The 24,994-nt window shown below is 36.0% G+C and overlaps 1 protein-coding gene across 1 annotated transcript in view; it reads left to right on the top strand.

Annotated features, from left to right (window-relative positions):
• BBX (BBX high mobility group box domain containing) overlaps positions 1-24,994 on the top strand; it is a 106,724-nt gene that overhangs the window by 60,115 nt on the left and 21,615 nt on the right. Inside the window, exons 4-10 of the mRNA XM_029285484.1 lie at positions 6,076-6,246; positions 12,084-12,326; positions 15,161-15,359; positions 16,490-16,557; positions 20,989-21,069; positions 22,358-22,438; positions 24,046-24,105. Coding sequence (XP_029141317.1) covers positions 6,076-6,246; positions 12,084-12,326; positions 15,161-15,359; positions 16,490-16,557; positions 20,989-21,069; positions 22,358-22,438; positions 24,046-24,105 — 903 coding nt within the window. The remainder of the gene's footprint in view (positions 1-6,075; positions 6,247-12,083; positions 12,327-15,160; positions 15,360-16,489; positions 16,558-20,988; positions 21,070-22,357; positions 22,439-24,045; positions 24,106-24,994) is intronic.

The raw sequence follows: 24,994 nt of genomic DNA, 5'->3' as shown, positions 1-24,994 counted from the left end.
TTGTTATAATTGAAAATGACTGAAGGATAAGTAAGTAATTGAAGTTGTAAACCTTATTAAGGGTTCCAAATGATTTTTTATAGGGTAGTTTTATGAAATGATAGAATTAACTTGTTAACTTTATGGAAGATGGGAATTTTTTTTTTCTTTTCTTTTTTTTGTATAAGTAAGGGATGGTGTTAAACTATCTTGCTGAAACGGTAAAGATTTTGGATATTTGAAGAACTAACTAAATGAATAATTTTTATTAACACGGAGGAGATGGATTGTTTAAGTTTAGACTTTGGAGTTAGAGATATTAATATTTGTTTGCTTGTATTTGAATATCAGCCTAGGTTGGTTTGGGAAGTTCGGGGGGTGGGGGGATGGGATATAATATTGTGAAATATTTGTGATGTATTTCTTTTTTCTTATGATAAAAATAAAAATTTTATATTGAAAAAAAAAAAAATTTTAACTGTTCTCTGAATATTAAATATCTATCTTGTTGTTAAGTCAAACAATAGATAAAATCATATATAAGGATATAAATATAGGTTTTGCATTTTATCAGTACAACATCATTGTTCCTGCAGTTACTGTCTTCCATAAAAACATTTGAATGGTGCAAATTCCATCCCTGACTCTTTCAAAAGTGGTAATCTTTGGTTATCATAACTGGAAGCTTCTAATGATCCATGTTCAATGTTTTCATAAACTCAATTTTATGTGGCATCGTGATTTCTAGCAAATTGATGAAGTGGTTCGTTTAAAATTTTATTTAGTGCTGTGCTTCTGCCATTATAATGGAAATTACTACTGAATGGATTTCTCCTACAACCTTCCATATGCTTTTCAAATATGTTGAGAATATTGGATTATCGCTGAAGTATATTGGGAAGTACCTGAGTCCAGAGAGTAGAAGAATTAGGGAACGCTTTTCTTGGTTATCAAATGCCTTTGAATGATATTAATAGAGTCCATTGTTATTGCTATAATCCACCTTGTGAAGAAACTAATAGTAAACTCCTATATTGAAAAGGTAAAACATGTAGCTCATCTGTTTATAACTCTAGTTAGGCAATCTCATGAGGTGCCCTAAAAAAAGATTAGCTTCTGTTTCTAAATTGTCCTTCACATATAGTATAATGCTAACATAAAATGTGGTTTATTTTTATTTAGCACAATGTATAAATTATTCTTTCTCAATTAAAGTCTTCACTACATGCAAGCTACAGTAAATGACTTTGTTTATTTAATGTTTGTTTGTTTGTTTGTTTGTTTGATTATTAAATTTATTTGCCACATCTCATTTTGAAGCAACTCTGAGTGGCTTACACTTCAACATTAATACCATTAAAATAATAAAACATAAATATTTCTAAAACAATAAAAAGGGAAATTACAATGAAAAATAGAATTATAAGGGGGAAGTGGGATTGCCTCTTAATTCATCAACCCCTTCCATTGTGATGATCCCCCTTTGGGGCCCAAGCCATCTGGCAGACCCAGGTCTTTAGGCCCATACGGAAGGTCAGAAAAGTGGGAGCCAATCTTACTTAAGGGGGTAAGATGTTGCAAAGGGCAAGAGCCATGGCAGGGAAGGATCTTCTCCTGGACCCCACTAGCCAGAATTCATTGACTGACATGTGCCCTCAGCATGTCTGCTCTGCCGGGATGGGTGGAACGGACCAATACCAGTGGGGTGAAATGGTTCCTTAAGTTTACATATCTCATTAAGCTAAGATTAAAGCTAATTAATATTTTAACATGATATGCATTTATTTATTTATTTATATATTTATCAAATTTAGAAACCGCCCCCTCACTCACAGAGGGACTCTGGATAGAATACAAATAAACAAATAAAAGTGTCATCAGAAAATAACTAATAAAAATCTATATCTTTAGATAAATCACCAAGAATATAAAGACAGTTAATATAAATATCTAAGAATGAAAATTATGTGAATGATGAATAAATTGTCTATATATAACTAAAAATAATCCCCCTCTCATACATACAGTATATTTTTTAAGTTTTATTTTAACAGATATTTCAAAATGCAACCAAATACAACTAAGAAAAGGAGGAAAAGAAACATGAAGGAAATTAAGCTATGTAAAATTGGACAAGATGTGTCCAAGTAGATTATATTAAATTAGCAATACATATAAAAATAATAATAAACTTTCAAATCACTAATTAAGGGGGCAACCAATGTCAAAGTAATTCATCAGAATAAACAATTAAGAAAAATCTATCATAATGAATCAGATAAAATTCTAATATTTGAAAGACAAAGTTGAGAGAAACCAAAACATTGGAGATAGTACATTTGCAGAATTATAGCCCATAAATAGTTTGTAGTAAAATTGAATTCTGTTGCAATCTTGATTTTATTTTGACATTGATGTAAATTCTTACAGCTTTGACTAGTATTATAGAAAAGTAGAAAGTCAATACTTAAGATTTGTTTTTAATCTATTATCTTTTAGAATATTTGAGCTTTATGATTCTCATCAAATGTGAGAAAATAAGGATTCAATCTGACATCTCCAGAATTTTTTAAAACATAAATTACCAAAAATCTTGTAATAGTTTTTTTCCCTTCAGTGTAATATTTTCAGCTAATTTAATATTTATCTTCTACTGGTATTCCTATTATGATACATCAGTCCTCCTGTTTAAATTCTGCATCCCTTTAACCATGGAATATTGATATGTTCAGATTATTTTATAAATAATCCCCAACAAATCTGCTAAATTTTATATTGCAAGTTTTTGAAATTTGTTTACATTTCTTGAGTATTCTATCTTGTTCTTGTTCTTCCTTTTGAACTGCACTACTTCTCTGAATATAATTAACCAATGATACATTTCTGATCATTCCAACAAGAGCTTCTCCAAATATTTCATTCTGGTTTTATTAAAGATTAAATGTCACAATCTATAACGGGTCCCCAACCCCTGGTCCGTGGACCAGTACCGGGCCGTGGCATGCCAGCAACCATTCCGCACAAACAAGGAAAGCCCCATCCACAGGATGCAGGCAGCGCACAAAACCACGCCTTGGTCCATTTATCTTCAGGAAAATAAATATTTAGTACTGAAACAATGGTGCATGTCTGGCCTTATTATCTTTCTGCATTTATTCCCAAGTATCAATATAATTATTGATCTCTTATAGATTGTGCATTTCTGTTTTTATCCAATAAAAATAATTATGCAAGCTTTCTATGAGTCTTACTTCATCAGTAGAAATAACCCAGCTGTATGTTAGTATGATCCAGTCTGTAATCCAAGTTAGAAAATTGATCTGATAATTTGAGATTTAGTTTAGCCAGTGCACTTTGTTCTTCCATACCTTGCAAATCTTATTTTTATTGGTTTTAAGAAATAATTCATCATAGGTTTATAGGCAATCAAATTATCACTTTGTCAACCACTGAAACAGTAAATTCAGTTTTCTAATAATAAAGCATCATTTTACCTTTTTATATTTTAAGGTTGTACATGGTGGGATTCTTTTACTCATTGATAGTGCAAACAAGAATATTTTTATATTATATCCAGAGTACATGTTTTTTTTATCATTTCTTATTTTCTTTTGATTAAACTGTATATTAAAATACTCCGAATAGCTGAATTAGAAAGGCAGTACAATAATATTACAGTAATAAAATGTATTTCGGTATATATAATCTGCATGTTGTACCTATTCAATAAAATATATTTCACATAGTTAATGAGATAATGAACATCTGAAACACATGACAAACTTTGTAAACAATTGTTCATAAGACAGAAAGGATAACAAGTAATATCTATTATAATGTTTTCATTACAATTTGGAAGGACTATTTAAAATGCTGTTTCTCCTTGGTTTTAGACACTATTCTGCAAGATTCTTAAGTACTATACAATAGAGCACTTAGTATCATGCTGAGGGATTATTTACACTCTGAGAAGATTTCTTAATCCAGTTAAAGATGCGGGGAACAGAATAATTCCAGTTCTAATGGGTTGCAAAATGGTAGCAATTCATCAGTGCCTTTTTGTGCAAAATTATTTGGGATTTCACAAACTTTTAAAAAAAAATCTTTTAGTACTAAGCAGAGATGGATGGGACTAGTTTATGGAAATGAAGTAACTAATCTGAACTGCTGGCGTAGTAAATATCAAGTCACAGTATAGTAAACATTAGAATACTTAAACTTAAAGTGAGATACACAGTGGTTCTTTTTGATAAACCAAAAAATGTTATTCCTGTTCCAAAAAGTGTTATTCCTCCTTTTTTTAAAAAAAAATGTCATTAGCAATAATTTGGTTGTATCATTAGAAAATTTCACAAGGATATGAACATTCAGCAGTAACCTTTCATCTATATTTTTGCCTAAAGTTAATAAAATACACAAAAAGAAAATCAAAGACTTTCATTGTAAACTTTTGGATATTAGTGTTTCAGGTAAAGTTAGATGAAAAACAATATGCTGTGTGAAACATAAGTACAAGAGTGGAATTGCATGTCCTGAACCTTAATAGCCTTTTTTAAAAAATACTGTAAATTTAAATTTTCAGTGGTAGATTTTAAGAATTTGACTACAGAGTCATAAAAAGGGAATTCATTAAATTTGTATGTCAGCCCGAGTCCATGTTGAGTTTGATGTCCTTAATAGTCTAAAATTATATATACATATAAATAAATATAGGTAGTCCTTGGTTAACAAAGGAATCAGAATTTACCTCGCTAAGCAATGTAGTTGTAAGTCACAATATCTTGTAACCATATCGCTTAGTGATGGTGATCCCAACAGACCTTGTAGCAATCATTATGCAAGGATTGCTGTTCAGAGAGTGCCAGAGAGCTCACAAGCAGATCAGCCAACAGGTAAGTGTCTATTGCCAGGCAGGGAAGAGTGTTCAGGTGGCAGATATGGCACAAATGTAGCATGGGTAACTGCTGCCAGGTGGGGGGAAATGCAAGCAACTTTTGGAGTGACTTGTAACATTCCCTCAACTTTCCCATTGATTTTGTTCATGGGAAGTCATCAGGTAACATTGCAACCATCATATGTGCAAGCCAGTTGCCAAGTGCCCAGATCACAATCACATGATTACAGGAGTGTGAGACAATTTGCATGTATGACTTTTAAGGACCAGTCATATTGCTCATTCAGTGCCATTGTAACTTTAAACAGTTGCTGAATGAGTAGTCATTGAATGAGGATGACATATACTAGCTTTATTTTGCTATTATTTATAACCTCCCATCTATTACATACATTACAGGAGTATAAAAATACTACAAACTCTTTGGAATTGGGTAATTTACTCTGCATCTCGGAAAATCACCTTCAAATTTTAGCAGCAGGTCCTACTAAAAACATGATAGGGCCTACTGCTAAAATTTGATGGTGATTTTCTGAGATGCAGAATAAATTACTTACCGTAGTTCCAAAGATTTTGTAGGGATCCTGGCTTCATGTCTAAGGCAGAACTAAAACTCAAGGTTTCTTGGTTTCTAATCAAGTGCCTTTAACCACAACATCAAAATGGTTCTTAAAAACAACAGTTTATCTATTTAGGAGACCAGCACAGTTTGACCTTTCATTGAGATGTCATCTGATGGAAAGTTAATCAAAAAAATCTGCTAACAATCTTTCTTTCTTCCAATACCAGTGGAAAAACATATCACAAATATGAATGTCATTAGGAATAATGTAATAAAATATATGTCCAGCCTCTGATTGAAATTAACAGTTGAAATGATTATTTCCCTTGCTAGTTGTTCTAACTGTTTGGTTTTCTCCGAGATTCAATTTGAATCTGTCTTTCCCTGTCCTTGAAATAAAGTAAAAACAGATCTTTACCTTCTGTGTAACATACTTGCACATTCTTGAAAAGTGCTATTGTACATTGGCTTCTTTGCTGTCATTTTTCTTCTTGCACCCCACTAAAATTAACTATTTGTATAGAAGCAGCGCAAAAGTCTGTAACACTTACTAATGAATTATTTGTGCAAAGATTGCAATATTATGTTTGTAATACATATGTTTTAATATAAGAAATATACATGTTTATTTTCTTGGTAGGTCACAGTAATGAAAGGCAGCAATAGGAATAAAGATCACTCAACAGACGGAGAAGGAACTGGAAAACGACCAAAGAGGAAGTGTCTTCAGTGGCATCCACTACTTGCAAAGAAAATTCTTGACTTTTCTGAAGAGGAGGAGGAGGAAGAAGACGAGGAAGATATTGAAAAGGTAAAGTTATCCTTTTGAAAAGTAGAATTAAGAATTACACCCCTTAGTGAGTTGCAGATCTTCTCATAAGTCCTCAACCTATGACCACAATTGAGCCCAAAATTTCTGTTGCTAAATGAGGCAGTTAAGTGACTTTTGCCCCATGCTACAACACTTCTTGCCACAGTTGTTAAGTGAATGACTGCAGTTATTAAGTTATTAAAACTGTTGTAAAGTGAATCTGATTTCCCCATTGACTTTGCTTGTCAGAAGTTCGCAAAAATTGATGAAATGGCCCCTGGACACTGCAACCATCATAAATATGAACCAGTTGCCAAGCAACTGAATTTTGATCACATGAGCATGGAGTGCTTCAATAGTTCTAAGTGTGAAAAATGGTCATAAGTCACTTTTTTCAGTGCTGTTGTAACTTTGAATTGTCACTAAACTAATGGTTGCAAGTCAAGGACTACCTGTTTTAAGAAATTAAGCTCATTTATAAATAGCTTTTTTTTCATATCAGAGCTTAAAAATTGACTGCATGCTCAGTGAACCATATCTTTAATGGTGTTTTGAAGAGCATTTTTATAAGGCATATACTGTTTTTGAAAACAGAGAAGATATTTCCTGAATCATATTGTGGGATCCTGACTACAACAGATGACCACATTATTCCTCAAATTATATTTGATTAACATATGAAAACAGCAGACCGTAAAGTCCTCAAAGTCTTTCCCTTGAAGTTGTGCCACCTTCACCCAAATACTGCTATTAATATCTAAGGCTAAAGAGAACATATAAGCAGAGTGAATTTAATTTAATTTAAATCATTCAATTTAGGCATATCTGATTTTGAACCAATTTCAGCAAAAGCAATAACAATTAGACTTATAAAGTGCTTTACAGCCCTCTCTAAGCGGCTTACAGAGTCAGAACATTGCCCCCAACAATCTGGTTCCTCATTTTACTGACCTCGGAAGGATGAAACACTGAGTCAACCTTGAGCTGGTCAGGATTGAACTGCTGGCAGTCGACAGAATTAACCTGCAATACTGCATTCTAACCACTGTGCCACCATGGCTCTTGAGGTATAGCAATGTGTACAGTTAAGCCAAATTAAAAAAAAACTACAATATAATTATGAAAGAAAAAACTACAACCAATGGTGTATCTGGCTAATCACACTCTCACTATATGAAACTGGAAGCTACCTATACATTTCCAAATTTAGAATGGTATAGATTTTATTTTTATTCATTTAGTCAATCAACCAACTCAGATAGCTACCCATTGGACATGCATTGTATATTCAATTAAAAGAAAAACACATTAAAATGTAGCAAAATATATTTGCCACAGATAACTTCAAACAGCCAAAAACAGAAACAGGCACAAAATGTTCTGATTTACTGCTTAGTAAAGGCAGGCAGGGTTATCTGAACCTGAGGAGGAATCTTGTTCAAACAAAATCAGCAGCAGATAAGTTATGTCTTGTGTCAGATAACATTGCTTAAGAGATGGAAGCTGGAGTAAGCCCACCCATATCTTACTGGCTGGGGAAATCAAATACTGCAAGTATTGTACATGCGGCTGCTTCTAGAGATCATCTAGAAGCTTCACTTGGTACAAAAAGCAATGATCCAGAGATCCATAGGTACCAGTGTGTACATACTGCAGTTTAAAGTGTTGGTTGTAACCTATAAAGCCCCTTATAGCTTGGCACCAGGTTACTTTCAGAACAATCTCTCAATTGGCATAAGTCAAACTACTTTGGTCATGTTGGGAAAGCATCTCATTGTCCCCCATTTTGGGGAGTTTGATGGACAGAGAGTTAGAGACCTTGTTTTTCTGTCAAAGCGCTAACTTTCTGCAATGGTCTCCTGCCTTGGTGTATTTGACACCAGTTCTACTTGTCTTCCAGATATATTTAAAAATAGACCTTTTCTAAAGGGAATTGGGGAGCCAATGCAAGATGGTATCTGAAATGTATGTTTGTGCATTTTTTTCTGTTGGTTTTTGTATTTTTAATTTTTTATTTCTGTTTTTCATGTTCTGAACAAGCACCAGTGTGCATGTGAGGATGTAAATGATAAAGAAACTAGGACATTGTAGAACAGGGGTGTCAAACTCAATTTCATTAAGGGCCGCATCAGCATTGTGGTTGCCCTCGGGGGGCCAGGTAGGTGTGGCCAGGGTGGGTGCGGCCCACTGGGTGGGCGTGGATGGAGTGGGTGTGGCCTACTGGGTGGGCGTGGCCAGCTCTACATTTGCGTCAAGGTGCCTGTGGGGACCTGAGTAGGAGTGGGACAGATCTGAGGGTCTCTGGCAGAAGGGGGTGGGACCAGGGCAAGTGCCAAGGCATGGTCCACTGGAGGAGCCTCACTGTTCCTCTCAGGCCATGCAGAGGGAGGGCTGGATGGTGGTGCGGGCTGCCAGGAGCCCTGGACAGCAGAGGTCAAATGCCAGCCTGGCCCTCGAGCACCTGCGGCACCAAGCCCAGCCCCACTTCCCCAAGGAGACGCCCAGCTGCACTTACCTCCTCCTCAAGGCTGCTGCTGTTATGCTTGCTCTCCTTACTCAGGTTGTTCATGATGGGTACGAGGGCAAAGTCAGAGGGAGGCCCATTCCCTGTCCATGGGAGGAGACCCGGCTTTGTATCCAAAGCTTCCTTAGCAATAGGATGGGAGACCCCCAGGATAGGCCAGGAGGAGGGGGCAAGGGGATGGTGAAAGGGCAGCAGGGCAGGACTAAGGCAGGACTTCCCTCAGACCCTCCCTCTCCTCCTTTCCTTCCTTCCTTCCTAAGTACAGAGTGGTGGGAAAATATTTGAGACGAGGGAGGGAGAAAAACAGGCAAGAAATGCAGCTGGGGAGGTGTCACCCTTTGTGAGGAATGAAGAAATGCGCCATCATCTGGAAGTGGCCAGCACATGGCCCTCACCTACTTCACATATCTGGCTTGGTGGGCTCTGGGGGAGGGGATGCCTTGAGCAGCGTGAGAGTCAATGTTACCTGCGCAATGCCATTCAGCTCCCAGCCTGCCCGGTTTTGTCACGCAGTGAGGCACTCTCCTAACAGCGCCGAGAGGCGGAACCAGGCGGCACGAATTTGAAAAGAATTGTGATGCCGCCCAGTCCCCAGCCTGCCCGGTTTCAGCAGGAGCGGGGCTCTTTCCTCACAGCGCCGAGAGGTTGAGCCATGCGGTGCGAAGCTTGCCAGCTTTGCATCTTGCTGCCTGCTGAAACTGGGCAGGCTGGGGGCTAGGCAGCATTGCACTTCTCATGGCGCTATGAGGAGAGCGCCCCACTGCCTGCTGAAACCGGGCAGGATGGGAGCTGGGCAGCCTCGCGTTTCTTTTGAGATTTGTGCCGCCTGGCTCAGCCTCTCTGCACTGTGAGGAGAGAGCCCCACTGCCTGCCGAAACCCCTCCCCCAGAGCCCATCAAGCCAGATATGTGAAGTAGGTGAGGGCCATTTGCTGGCCACTTCCAGATGATGGTGCATTTCTTCATTCCTCACGAAGGGTGACACCTCCCCAGCATGCACCTAGGGGGTGGGGCCGACGCAGCAGGGGCTGGTTCCTCACTGTTTCCAGACGGCCTTGTGGAGCTAAGACTGCGTTTTAGCATAGATGGCCACCACAAAATTGTACATTGGCTCCCGGCCGGCCAGGGCCAAGGCAGCGGGGGCCGTTCCCTCACTGTTTCCAGGATGGCTTCGCGGGCCACATGAAACCACTTTGCAGGCGGCATCCGGCCCCGGGGCCTTGTGTTTGACATGTCTGTTGTAGAAGAATGTAGAAGTCTTAATGTAATTATTGTAGCTCTGAATGAAACATCAGGAAGAAGATTGAATGATAAAAGTTTGTGGCCTTTGTTGTCTATCGTCTGATGCTCTGAATATGGAAAATAAAATGAGCATCAACTAGTACAGAGAAGCATATAAAATTTAATAACATAATAGACATCTGGTGAAATTCCTGTCCTGGATTACAGTGTAGTAGTTGAAGTTTGTTTAAGAGGATCAGAAGCAATAAACAGAGAAATCCAAGTAATGAAGTTGACAATATTGTAAAGAGTTAAAGTATATGGAAAAACAATAAAAGTTATATTGTTAGTGTCTGTTATCATCCACTCAGTCAAAGCAAATGTGGATGATTTGTCCAAAACCAAAACTGCAGATCTTTCAAAGAAACATGAAGTAATAGAGATAGGGAACTTAACTCTGACAATCTGTTGGAAGGCTCACTCATGGAGCTACAACACTGAGAGATGTTTTGCTGAGTCCTCCGTTAGATGCTTTAACTTGAATTCCTGCACTGCGCAGGAAATGAATTTCATTGTTCTACAAGTAGTCCTCAGTTAATGACCACTCATTCAGCAACCATTCAAAGTTACAACATTATTGAATGAATTGTATTTCTGAGTGGTCTTCAAAAGTTCCATCTGTCACAGTAACTCCATGGTCATGTGATCCCTTGGCAATCAGCTCACACTTATGACAGTTACAATATCCCACGGTCATGTCATTGCAATTTGTGACCTTCCCTGCTGGCTTCCCACAAGCAAAATTAATGGGGGAAGCCTGCAGTTTAGGTCAGAAGTTGCTCTGGTTAAGTCTTTCCCACCCAGCAACAGTCACCTTTGCCATGTCTCTCTGGGGACCTGCATACCTTCCTTTACCAACAGCAGCCATCCCTAGCCTGGCCTCACTCATTCCTCACCAGCCACCTGTGTACCATCTCACATCTGGCAGTTGCCATCCCTAGCCCTGCTGCACTTGTGCCATACTGCCAAGCCTCCCCCATCTGACAGCAGTCACTTCCTGCCCTCCAGATTGTTTGCAATTCACCTGGACTTGCAACTTCCTGCCTGCTTTGCTTGTTAGAAGCCACCAGGAAATTGTGAACTTCATTGGCAGGATAGCTATTGGTAAGTTATACAATGATGTGGTGTCGTGCTTTATGACCACATCACTTAGTGTAGTTCCTTTTAACATTGTTCTATGTTCCTCTTACAGAGGTAAGTAATTGATGATAATTCATCCTGGCCAAATCCTATTATTCTTGTTAATATATTGTTGTTTAAAAAATTTTCAATTCCCTGTAAAATATTGAGGAAGCAGATTTTAACAATTATTTGTTGATGAAATTAGAATAAGTTATATTACTTTTTAATTTCTTCATTTCATCATTTAAACGTGTTCCACTCAAACAGGTTAGTAATATAAAAATGGACTGCCTTTGAACAACCTGTGTACATACACACACATAATATATATATATTGAAAAATGGTAATTAAAATAGTTAAATGAGTTAAAGGGGAAGAAAGAGAAAGGGAAAATTTTTAAAGAGATCAAATAAATGCAATTTTATTGGATAGTAATACTTATTGGAAGGAGGAGGAGGAAAAAGAAGAAGACGAAGAGAAGAAGGAGGAGGAGGAGGAGGAGGAGGAGGAGGAGGAGGAGGAAGAAGAAGAAGAAGAAGAAGAAGAAGAAGAAGAAGAAGAAGAAGAAGAAGAAGAAGAAGAAGAAGAAGAAGAAGAAGAAGAAGAAGAAGAAGAAGAAAAATTATCGCAACCTACATAATATATTTTTATATAATTTTCTTTATATATTGCTTCTAGTATCAAAGACTTCATACTCTTAAACTGTCTAAACTGGAAGATTTAAACATTTTAGTGGACTGTCTGTTTTAAGGAAAATAAAGGTTTTTTCTTTCTGGGAAGGAGTTGCTGAGCCTGGATAGAGACATATTCCTTTACTTGAAACTAGGTATCCGAGCAAATGTGGATGTAGCAAGAAGTCCTTCTCAGTAGCATTCTTTGTACATGTTATATTTTCTTCATTGTAAAATAGGTCCAGATTCTGAGTGCTGATGGTCTTGACCATGACGCTGATGAAACAGAAGATGAGGAATCTTCAGAACAGCGAGCTCGCAGACCAATGAATGCATTCCTTTTGTTCTGCAAACGTCATCGTTCCCTTGTCCGGCAAGAACATCCTCGTCTGGACAATCGTGGTGCTACCAAAATATTGGCAGATTGGTGGTCTCTTCTTGAACCTAAAGAAAAACAAAAATACACCGACATGGCCAAGGAGGTATACAATAACAGGATCAATATATTTGTTTGATTTATGTTTCACTTTTTTTACTCAGGCAAACCATTAAGACTGACAATTAAAAATCAAAGAATAGTATATAAATTAAAAACTACAACTTAAAATTAGCAGTAAAATAAGTGATAAATTTATGTAATAAGTAAAAGTTAAAAATGGCAAGCAGGGTGAAAACAAACAATTTTTTTTCAGAGCTTCCACTCCTCGCTCTTTGATTTATTGCTCTACCCCCTTCGGCCCTTGCTTGACCTGTGTAGCTTGGCCCCAGACACCAAGGCTCCCCCCCCCCATTCTTATTTAGAGGAGATCTTTCAGTGAAGTATTTTAGTAAATATCAAAAGAAGGAATTGGCAATGACTGTGTGAGTAATGATCCAGAACATTTGGGAAGCACCCAAATACAATGCAACCAAAACAAGATAAATATGTTAATAAGCTATATTTATTATTTGTTTTTTACATTTGCAAGAATATGATGTGCTTGAAAACATATCTACATTTTATGAGCTATTAAACTCCTCACATAGAGGTTCTCTTACCTTTGCATGGAGTTAATTTTTGAGAAAAATTTCAAACAGGTGTTTTTGTATTAAATATGAAATATAAGTTAATGCTTAGGTAAGATGATTCTGCAGTTATTCAGAAATTAAATAGTTAATATCATTAAGTTCTCTTTCTTAGCAGTGCATTTACAGGAGAATTTAGCATTATTTTAAAATGTTTTACTATGTAATCCTGTATTTCCCTATTTAGAAATACATCTTAAAAGTATTTTGAATATAGAGCTGCAATTGAAAATTATCAATACCGATTTATTTCTGTGCCATCTTGCTAATTTATGTCAAGCAATACTTTTCTTTGTTCTTTACCAATACCAGTCCTAAGCTGGCAAAAGTATTTTCCCTGCTGTCTGATTCAGTAATAAAAAAGTTATAAAAATAAAGTTCCATCATGGAATTAAAATGTGAAAAATATCCCCATTACCTTGTCTGCAATGAAGCAGCAGGGCTTTGGAGCTGGTTATTTATCTTCGTCATAATTTCAACTTATCTAACATTTTTTAACATTATCCCATTTCAAGATAAAAAGAGTTATAACATTTAATTGGGAAGACCCTTTTGATATAAGGGATTATTTATCTAAACTAAGTGATATCCTGCCCTTTATCCAAATAAGTTCAGGTAAAATTGAAAAGTTGTAAAATATATAAATTACTTTAAATTTTAAAAAGTTTATGGCAGTTAATGGTATTGTTGAGAATATTCTGTAATTGAAGGGCTACAAAGAAAATAACATCACTACTGTGTTTGCCTGAACATAATAAATAAATAGCAGGTAACATTGACACATTTTAAATTTTGCAGTGGTTTTTTTTATATAATAATCCTTGAGTTACAACTGTAGTAGATCCTTGCAATGTTGGTGACGACCAACATTAAGTGAGATGGTCTCGCTTAACGATCCCTACCCCCCAACTCTCCCTGATGCAGCTGTTGAACAAACTTGTAGGTTGTTAAGCAGAACACAGGGTCTGTCAGAGTAGGCCCTTGGAGGTCTAGTGCAGTCCCAGTGCCTTCTCTAGATCTTCCAAGATCTCCACAACCACCCCTGACATCCTGTGGTCTGCTTGCTGCTCCTTGGGACCCCATGGTCTTTCCCCCCTCCCAGGTTCCAGCCCCATTGTACCAGGTCCCCACATCCTCTTCCTCACTTACATTTTGAAGATTTCTGGGCCTCAGGTTGGTGAAAGATGACAGGTCATATGTCTCTGTGCCATGTTTTTCCTCCCAGAAGAGGCTGCCATTTTCAGTGCACCTGCAATTGCTTAACACAGTCTGCCCAGCACCGCAGAAAGCTTCTGCAGACCATCTTAAGGATTTGCAGATACACTGAAAATGGCCCCTTCTGGGAGGCAGCCATATGGCACAGGGATGGATGGCCTTCCCTTCTTCTCCAACAAGGATGGGAGGAAGAGTGGTGGGATGTGGCAGTGTCCCTGCAGTCAGTTGGAAGGATGAATTATCTCAGCATCACTGCAGTGGCCATAACTTCAAAACAGGATCGTATATGGCTTTTAGGGAGTCTTTGGCCATTAGATGACTGGTCGTATCTCAAGAACTTTCTGTAATGAAATTAGAAGCTGTTGATTAAAATGTTGACAATAAATAAACTAAAGAATCAAGTAGATACATGGAAAAAAATGAGCAGTAAATTGCATATTAGCGATAGTGTAATGTAGGAAATTTATCTTTGATGAACAAACCCTTAATTCATGGGGCAGGAAATTATTGTATAATATTCCTATGAAAACTTGCAATTCGGAAGCTGTTAAGAATAATTTTTCTTCTTTTAAAAATGAATACTGTGCTTCTAGTGATACGAGTCTAAAAGTAAGTTCCACATTTTCTATTGAAAAGAAACAATATGACTAAGTGTTCAGCCCAGTAATGTTCATTCCAAGAATGTGTAAGAAACATTCAATTAAACATATAATTTTTATTCTTTATGCGGTTTAAGAGTACAACAGCAGTAATTAGCAACAAAAACTTATCATTGAGCCTTCTTAATATTTCTTTGTTCTACAGGAAGAAATATGCATAGAAAATGAAAGTTTGTACTTTCAGTGGCATTCCTTATTTTAAGGACATTTTGTCTTTGTTATGTGTGTAGGCATAACACATTTATTTCATTGACCAGCTCTCACTTCAGTATGCGTGGACTGCTTGTTTGATGGAATAGGTGATCTGTTAACCTAAAATTATTCAATTTTTCTTAAATAAATGTACTGTACCTTAGACAATTTATTTGTTCTTATAGTATAAAGATGCATTTATGAAAGCAAATCCTGGCTACAAATGGTGTCCACCTACAAACAAACCTGTGAAAACTCAGTCACCCACACTAACAAATCGGAAAAAGCTTTGGGCTTTCCCATCAGAAGCGACAAAAGATTTACCTAGTCCAAAAAAGTTGATGAAGACAGAAGAAACCCCTCAGCTGAATTTTGCAATGGCAGGTATGTTTGTCAACGCCAGTCTTGCAAGCTTACCAGAAGGATGATTTGAGTTGTGGCTTTTACTTAATGAAATGAAAAAACAAAAAAATGGCCAAGTTTCCCATTATTAAAACCTATCTAGTTTTAAAAGGCCTATCTAGTTTTGCATTCCATTCACATAGTGTATCTTCCCAAGTCCTCAGTATAATAGTAGCTTTTTTGTTTCCCCTGTTATTCAAAAGCTGTCCTCAGATATTAGTGATAAAACATACTAATTGCAAGTAATTGCCACTTGCTTAGTGAATTTGCCTAATCACTTATCACTGAACTCTTTGGGGAGGTAATTCTGTTCTTCTACCCTACTCCTATTGGAGAAGACGTAGAATGCCAAATTATATTAGCTTCTAAACAGTAAATAACTTGGAATAGTGTTTCATATGAAGTCTGGACAGTACCAACTTGTTGGCTTTCAAGATCTGGTTGTTCCAAAAGCCATTTGAAGATTGGTTATATGTTTAGGTCTCCTCACTCCATAGGCAATTGTTAGTGCTAGGATTGTTTCCTGTGGCTTAAAGGGTGATTGTTGTTAGGCTTAGATTTTAAAAAAAACAACACAACTTTCTGTTTTACTTTGTATGTGTGTATAATTTGTAAGCCTCTCAAAACTATTCTGGATGTAAATTTCATATAAATTACAGTAATAAAATATAAATAAATATCTGCAGGTTGTATCTTTTCTAATATTTATTGGCCATAACAAATGCATTACTGTATGTAGAATGATTTTTTAAAAAAAAAACCAACTTATTGTGATTCATTTTTCTTAGCATGATGTTCTATTTTTTAAAGTAAATACCTAGTATTACCCTTGATTCTTTTTTTCAGTTAAAGCAGTCAAAATAGCTCTATGATTGCTTATGTAGGCATACAAACACACACATACAAAACCTAACAGTTTTATTAAAAAAAAAGACAAAATCCATTTTTTCCAACTTATTTTGAGATACCTTCCTTCTAGGTTAAGGTATTCAGTTATTACAGGTTACTTTACTATTAAGCTCCAGATGTTTAAGGCAATAGGTTTGCCTAAATGTACTTCAAAATAAATATTTTGACTAAAATTTTTCTATATATAATTTCTTTTCTGTCAGATCCCACACAAATGGGAGGCCTCAGCATGCTACTGTTAGCAGGAGAACATGCCTTGACTGCACAAGAAGTAAGTAATTATCTTTACTGTTTAATTATTTCTTTAAAAAAGAAAAATTGTTTAATAGGTTACATTACTACATAAAGTATTTTCATACCTATTTGGTACATCTTTTGTCTTGGATTAGTGACACCATTTTAACATTTAAGAATTTTTGTTTTTACTGAAAGAGCTTATTATAAAATATCCACTAGTTCAAAACTGCCTTCTCCTCCTATATTTAGAGGATTGGGGGTATGCACAAAGAGTGTGAGGGAAGGGAAGGCAGAGGACAACCTGTTGCATAGCTTTGATTATTTTCCTCAAAGACTGATATAGTTCTTTGCATTGTGCAGCATGAGAATTAAATGATTAAGGAAGTAGAACCGAACCTTTTTATATATGCAGTTACTTACAAGATATCTGAAATCAAGAGAAAATTTTCCACTTAAGTTGTTAAAAAGGATATATGAACAACAATGAAAAAATAAATTCAAAGAAAATTTCTCCTTTTTCTTTGATGTGCAAAAGTTTCAGAATGTTTCACATTCAAAATGTCTTGGTTTGCGTTTGCAGTAATTGTTGAAGCAAGAGTTGAATAGTGGTCAAAAAGTACATTTCAATCCAGAACAGTTGTTTAGAACTCAAAATGGGGCTTTTCAGAATTCAAAGGTTTAATTAAGAACCATTTTCAGATTCATTACGTTTAATAACCAGTGAGGTTCTGAAACAAAATATGAATGTGAAGAGGTTTTTTTGAAGCACTGCTAGGTGCATTTCCATTTCTATTCCTCAACCGATTGAGGAACCCAGCTATTTTTTTTTAATCTCCTCCATACAATTAGCCCACTTATTTTGAGGTATTTTATTTTATTTTCCTCCCCAAATGAGTAGTTCATAGACAAACTGACATTTCCACTTGCTGGGTTAGCTCTATATGGAGATGGACTTACTCTGAAGGATCAGATCAGCAGTGTGAAGATTCCCCTAAACCAGGGCTGTCAAACTGCCGGCCCGCAGGGCGGATGCATCATAGCGAAACCACGCCCACCCCATTGCTGGCAATGGCAAAAAAGTCACGATACTTCACAACACGTCACGTGACGTTGCGAGTTTGACACCCCTGCCCTAAACTCAAGCTGCAGATGGAGGCCATGGCTAGGGGAGCCTTTGCACACCTTCAGCTGCTGGACAAGGAAACTAGCAAGCCCTTACAAATCAGGACCGTATCACCATACAGATAGAATATTCCATACTTCCTACCTGGAACTGCCTTTAAAGGTAATTGGAAACTGCTGTTGTTCAGTGTATGGCGGCTTGATGGCTGGTGGCAATAACCAGTTGAATAATAAAATGCTTGTGCTAAAGTTCCTGCACTTGTTTGAAATAGTTTTCCAGATCAAGTTCAAAGTACTAGTATTAACTTACAAGTCCTATGTGGCTTGAAATTAATTAAACCTGGCTTGGTGGCTTATTGTAAGGTAATTAAATCATTTGTGTTTCAAGATTCATTTAGAAACTATTGTGATATCTGGCCTTTTTTTTTTAAATTTTGGTTGATTATATTATAGTTACAATTTTTATTTTAGATGTTTATGGTTTATAGAAGATGATGGAGAAGTTAGGCTTTTTGAATGCCTGCTGTAGAATTTAGGCTTTTTTATTTTCTGTAAACTATTTTGAGTCTTTGCGGGTGGCCATTATATAAGCAAGTATTGTGTTTTTCTTTACCAGACAGTTTTTCTCCTTTTGTTTCTAAAGAGTTTGTTATTTAAGAGAGCTTCTGTTAGCTGTTTGAATTCTGCGTTGACATTTGCAAATTACCATTTACACTGATCTTGGGAACACTTAGAACACTGCTCATATAAAGCAAAAATTGGATCTTTTCCCAACCAAAGCAATTAATATAGGTAGTCCCTGTTTAACAACAATAGTCTAGATCACTAACTCTGTTGCTAAGTGCTTTGGTAGTAAAGTATGACATCACATGCTTGTGCCAATTTATGCCAACAATTGTAGCAGTTCTGATTGCCATTATTTAGCAAATCCCATGTAGTCATTAACTGCAATGTCACATGATCACAATGTGCAACCTCTTCCTGGCTTCCCTGTTGACTGCTTCTTGGCAGCTGACAGTGAAGGTTAAAAGGACAATCACATGACCACACATGCTGTGACTGTCATAACTGTGAGCCAATTGCTAAGCACCCAAATTCCACTCACGTGACTGCGGGAATGCTGTAGTGGCCACAGCTACAAGGACCAGTTACAAGTGCTCTTCTTCATCACAGGCACAACTTCAGTGTCTGTATGACTGGTCATTAAACAAGAACAACCTATGGATGTATTGTTATGCAATCTATCCATGAAATGGAGGCCTTCATCCATGAATTTGTGGAAGATTAAGATAATTTGTCAGCATGAATATTTTCTCTAAGCATTTATATCAACTTAAGTACAGACAGTCTTAGAATTATGACCATTAGTTCAGCGACTGTTCAGAGTTATGCCAGTGCTGAATGAATGGTACTTATGACCAAGACTCAAATGTTCCTGCCATCACAGCACCCCAACAGTCACATGATTGGGATTAGGGCAAAAGCAATCAGTACATATTTACAGTATTTATAATGTACTGCAGTAATGTGATCCCTATTTGCAACCTTCTCTATCAGTTTCCCACGAGCAAAGTTAGTGGAGAAGACAGCAGGGAAAATCACAAGTTGTTTCTGGAAATTGATCCTAGTGCTTTTTCTTTAAGGAGCCCCACTGTGAAATAAGAACAAGATCCCAGATCTAATAAGCTATAGCACTGTTCTGCCAGCCTCTGGCCCTTGCTCACCAGCACATTGTACAGTCCAACCACAACCTCCAGCAAGCTACCCATACCCCTCCTGACCCACCCATGCTCTATCACACCTGTCCACAATCCCTTCAACCCACCCATGCTCTGTACCACCCACCTTGGCTCCTGCTGTCACATCCGCAGTACCCACACATCCCTGCACTCATCGCTTGGAATTCTCACCTCCTCCTGCTTAATGACCCATATGGTCCTAGGGTGACAATGGCAACCGGTATTGCTGTTGCTAAGCGATGCAGTCATGCCACATTGTGCTTTATGATCGCATCACTGAGTGACAGAAAATCCAATCCCAATTGCCTGAGGACTACCGGTACTGTAATGCTATCACAGTTCTATTTAGAAAATCATATTTCTACAACATTCTAAGAATTTAATTGGAAATTAGAAGGACTTCCTAAAAACCTCATAAATTTATTGCAGAGTACTGCCTATTATTAGCATTTTTTCTAATCTATCCTAAACTTTAGTCTTTTTAATTACAAAAAATTAGGAGAGAATAGTAATAGAGTAACAGCAGAAGGAAAACACTTTACGATTCTTAATTTTCATGTGTATTTCATTGGTAGAAATTAAATAGTATTGTGTTTCATTAAGAATATATTTTATGATAATTAAACTAATTGCAGATAAGCTGTTTATCTGTTAAACAGTTAACATTAAAATGGATATTGACAATTACTAACTTTGCTTAGGTTCTTGTAAAAACTTGTAGCAAAAAGCTGTGAATGATTTAGAATGCTTTTTTTAAATATTTGTACCTGATAATGAAAATGAACAATTGGTACAGGTATGTGACAAAAATTTTAAGTACCAATTGCACCTTTTAGGTTATAAAATGAAATATAAGTAAAATAAATAAATCAAATAAAAATGAAAGGTCTGATTGTTATTATTGTTCATTAACTTTTATTCTTGAACCACCTTTCAGTTTTATGGTAGGATGTTTGCTCTTTAGTACATTCATATATGAAAATCAGAAAGATCTTTGAATTTAGTCCTTCCTGAATGTGACTGCAACCCTGATATCAGCTCTACTCATTTTTATTGGGAATTCTTACTTCTCATACCATTTTTGTTTGTTTGTTTGTTTGTTTATGAAACTCTTAATATATCAGGAACCCTGTCTTTTGTCAGTTCTTTTTTCTTCTTCAAATTAGTCTCATTTCTGTACCTATCCAAATTTAAAATGTTTTTGGTTTATTAATCATTTGCTTTTTATTTATTCATCTCTTTCTTTTATTTTAAAAATTATCTATTATTCTTTATAAGAAGCCTAGAACATTCTCATTTTTTCTGCTGTCCTATGTGTTTGGAATATTACCATGAGTATTGAAATGTCTTTGTTAATTTTGGTTAAATCAACATTTCTACTGCAAGTTCTTTTTGCTTATAATTTTTATGATTGTTTATTCAGTTTCTCTCTCTCTCTCTCTCTCTCTCACACACACACACACACACATTTATTTTTCCTTTTTTTCCAATATATTGTAAATCTCCAAGAAAAAAGTCTTATTGCTCATATATTGTTGAAAACAATTTTGATTTTGATTATTTGTTCAGTGCTTAAATTTTCCTTCTTATATTGTTTACTTTAGGTTTCTTCAAATACATGTCTTTCTGATTCCCCTAATTCTACTGAAGGATGTCTAAACTCAACAATGTTACAATTTGCTGAGGTAAACCTCTTAGAATGACCATTTTTTTTGTTAAGTGGTACAGCAACAGTTTATAACTACTGAAAAGTATTTCCTTAATGGAATACAATTTAATTCCACGAGAGCCTTGGTTATCATGCAGTTATTACTTATTGTAAATAAAGTAGTATTGGATTTAGACTGGAAAAACTATTTTTTTCAAAAGTTTTTTTAATCCCACCTTTATATTATTTGAGTTATTATTATTAATAACCCAAGGCAGTGATCATATCCAATACTGATTTTTCCGCCTATTTTCCCTACAACAGTGATGGCGAACCTTTTAGAGACCAAGTGCCCAAACTGCAACCCAAACCCCACTTATTTATCGCAAAGTGCCAGGGCTGTATCACCATTGTGGTGCCCTCACGGGGTGTGGGGGTGTGGCCCACTGGGTGGGCGTGGCTGCAGTGGTCACGGCAGACTGGGTGAGGGTGGCCGGGGCCACTCCCTCGCCATCTCTGGGGCATCCCCGGGGGACCAAACACTGCTTGCTTGCTCACTTCCTGCCCTGTCACTTCCAAACGCCATGTGCTCGCTACTCTGGCGAACTCTGCTGGGGCAACAGCACACGTGCCCACAGAGAGGACTCTGAGTGCCGCCTCTGGCACATGTACCATAGGTTTGCCACCACTGCCCTACAATAATAATCCTATGAAGTGAGTTTAGATGAGAAAGAATGACTGGCCTTAAGTTACCCAGCCAACTTTCATGCCTAAGGTAAAACTAGAACTCATAGTTTCCTGGTTTCTAGTCTAGTACCTTAACTGCTAACCATTATTCTAGTGCTTTTAAACATTTAACATGCAAGATGAGATGCTTAATTTTATTCAGGTAACACAGATATTCAGTTAAAATATTTTATTTAATAAAAGCTATTTAAGACTATTTTTGCAATTCTCTACTTGAGTATTTATGATGTTGGGGTTTTTTGTAAGATTTTCATTGTGAAATTTTATGTCATTTTTTTTAAAAAAATACTACTTGCTTTGGAAAATGGCTTTTTTTATTCTTTATATGCTCAATTATATATGCCACACAGTCACTTTCTTTGAGATAGGCAGGTTTATATGTTAAGAAAGAAAGAAAGAAAAAGAAAGAAAGAAAGAAAGAAAGAAAGAAAGAAAGAAAGAAAGAAAGAAAGAAAGAAAGAAAGAAAGCTCAGTTATGTTGTGGCCACAAATATCATTTGTGTTATGTGTCATTTGAAAAATAGACTGTTGATATAGGATAACTTAGTTGTTGTTTTGAAAAAATACCTTTCCATCAGATTTCTTCAAATCTGTCAAAGGGAACTGTTCCTGAAAATCCAAAAGAAAGTGGTGAATCAACTCTACTTCATTTCTCAGAGGTACAACAATACTATATTTTTGAGAAAAAAAAGGAGATGAAATTTTATAAAAATATGTAGCTGTTGTTTTAAATTTTGTTATATATGGTTTTAATCCCAATTACATATTGGATAGTTATACACTGCTCAAATGGAGGGTTGGACTGGCAATATAAGAAAAGAATGCAATATAATGTGCAGAACAATCTTCACAGCAAGAGTATTTCACATATTGATTCTAGCACTGATATGAATACAGGTAGTCCTCATTTAGCAACCACAGTTGGGAGCAGCAACTCAGTCTTTAAGTGAAACCACAACTTTTCTTATCATCTTACATCAGCTTTCCTTTACTTTATAGACCCACAAAGGTTGTTAATGCTAGCATTAGTCGTTAGTTACTTTTTCAGAATCCTTGTAACTGTAGTTACAAACAAGGCTGTCACTAAACATGGACTAGGGCAGGGGTGTCAAACTGCTGGCCCGCAGACCAGATGCATCATAGTAAAACCGCGCCCACCCCATTGCCGGCAATGGCAAAAAAGTTGCAATACGTCGTGACACGTCATGTGATGTTGCGAGTTTGACATCCCTAGACAGGGTATTTTGATTTGAGTATTTGTGCAAATTAGTAATCTGATATAATAAATACAAGTGATATGTGGAAATCTAGTTCCTCTCCTTGAAGTTACTGAGAAATATTGTAGTATTATACTTCAGGTATATACATATATGGTATATACATTAGTTATGGATTCTGTATATGTTTAATAATTCAGAGACAACCAAAATAGTAGTCAGTATTCTGAATATCAATGAGAAATGTTTTAATTCTGCTATATGTAAAATTTTGTTCCATCCTCAAATGTTTTTTCACATTTTTTCTTCATCAGTCTTTTCTCTACTTTACTATTTCTTGCACATTTTTCTTATTTTCATACTTATTTCATTTTAAGATGGCAAATTTATAATTGCATTAGTTCATTCTTTCTCATTTAATAGTATGCATAATAATTCTTACAATTTTATCAAATTTATTATAGCATCTTGGAATCAATTTTGAAATGAAAAGATCAAAGGTTGACCACTAGATAGCAAGGCTACCAATTTTTGTATAAGGAAAAAGAAAAGTTTACTTTTCCACAATTATCTGTTTCTTTTTAGAATGTCAAAGGTGGAAAAGAGAAAAGCATGGTTGATTTTTTTTGGCTTATGAAACCAGATGTTAATTGTGGAATAGATCATAAATTGCTCATTTGCAAATTTCCAATTAAGCTAAAGCTTAACCAGTTTCTACAATATGATCTTATGTATCGACCTATCATTTTTAAAGAGAGAACCAGAATTAGTTTGAAATCCTGAAATTTACTGATAGAGGCTCAGAAGAACTGTGAAAAATAAACGAGACATTGTTAAGGATGAATGTGACAAGGTACAACCTATAAAGTCTTGGAATCTACAGTAAAATCGTGACTTTTTGGATAACTGTGGCAGGAACAACACAGGTTATGCTAGCACTGCCAAAATAAAATATCCTAAAAGGAATATTTTTATGTATGTGTTAGTTTTCACTTAAAGGATTTAATTCCTTCCTGCTTATTTTAAAATCTTTATGTCTTCACTTGCAGCTGAAGGGTCCTGAGCCAATCAAGCACTATAGAAAATCAGCACTCTTCCAGTTGGCTGAGGTAATCTTGTTTTATTAATTTTGTGACTCTTTGGAAAAAGAAGCACCAGAAATGTATTCCAAAGGATGCAGTTCAGAATTGTATATGTAAGCATAGATCACCCCAATTATTAATGTAATGTAACTTACTTTTAGAACACAAATTGATTTTAAATCAGATCAGTGAATATTAAATCTGCTTGTAAAATACTTTTACAGAGAAGCCAGAAAAAAGAAGACAGATACTAATAATTTTCAGCAAAAGGTTTACGATCTGTGTTTTCTATAATATATGAAAGGTAGATTATACAGGAATGGCAAAACATTGATCGTCACTTTCAAGCATACACCACTTCTTTAATGGTATAGAAAAAAACGGGCTCCAGTGATATTACATTGCAGATAACTCAGTTTTGCAATCCTAACCTCTAAAGAGAACCCCAATCCCATAAGTTCCAATAAAACTTTCATGTTTCTAGAAATCTGGAACTGAAAATAATACTTTAGTTCTGAAAAGATGCTTTAATTTATATACAGTTTTGTAATGAAAAAATGCAAGTACAATTTTTCAAATATTAATTCACTGTATACTCGTACTAAGCAAGGCATATTTGCAATTTGATTAGGAACAGAATGTCAGTTTAATTATCCTCATGGGAGTTTCTTTAAAGGACAGCAGAGGGGTATAGAGAATCTTATTTTTTTTTTTTTTTATATATAAATTTTTATTATTTTCATCATAAGAAAAAAAACACATCACAAATACATCACAATGTAAAAACCCCTACCCCCCACCCCCCACCCGGACTTCCCAAACCTAATCCCAGGATACTATTCAACTACAAGTAAACTACTATTAGTATCCCTAACTCCACAAAATATTAGTCTACATAAGTAGGTGAAATATATAA

Source organism: Protobothrops mucrosquamatus, unplaced genomic scaffold (genome assembly GCF_001527695.2).
Source record: "Protobothrops mucrosquamatus isolate PMUCROS unplaced genomic scaffold, P.Mucros_1.0 scaffold1759, whole genome shotgun sequence".
NCBI lineage: Eukaryota > Metazoa > Chordata > Lepidosauria > Squamata > Viperidae > Protobothrops > Protobothrops mucrosquamatus.
This window is presented reverse-complemented; position numbering and strand designations above follow the sequence as displayed.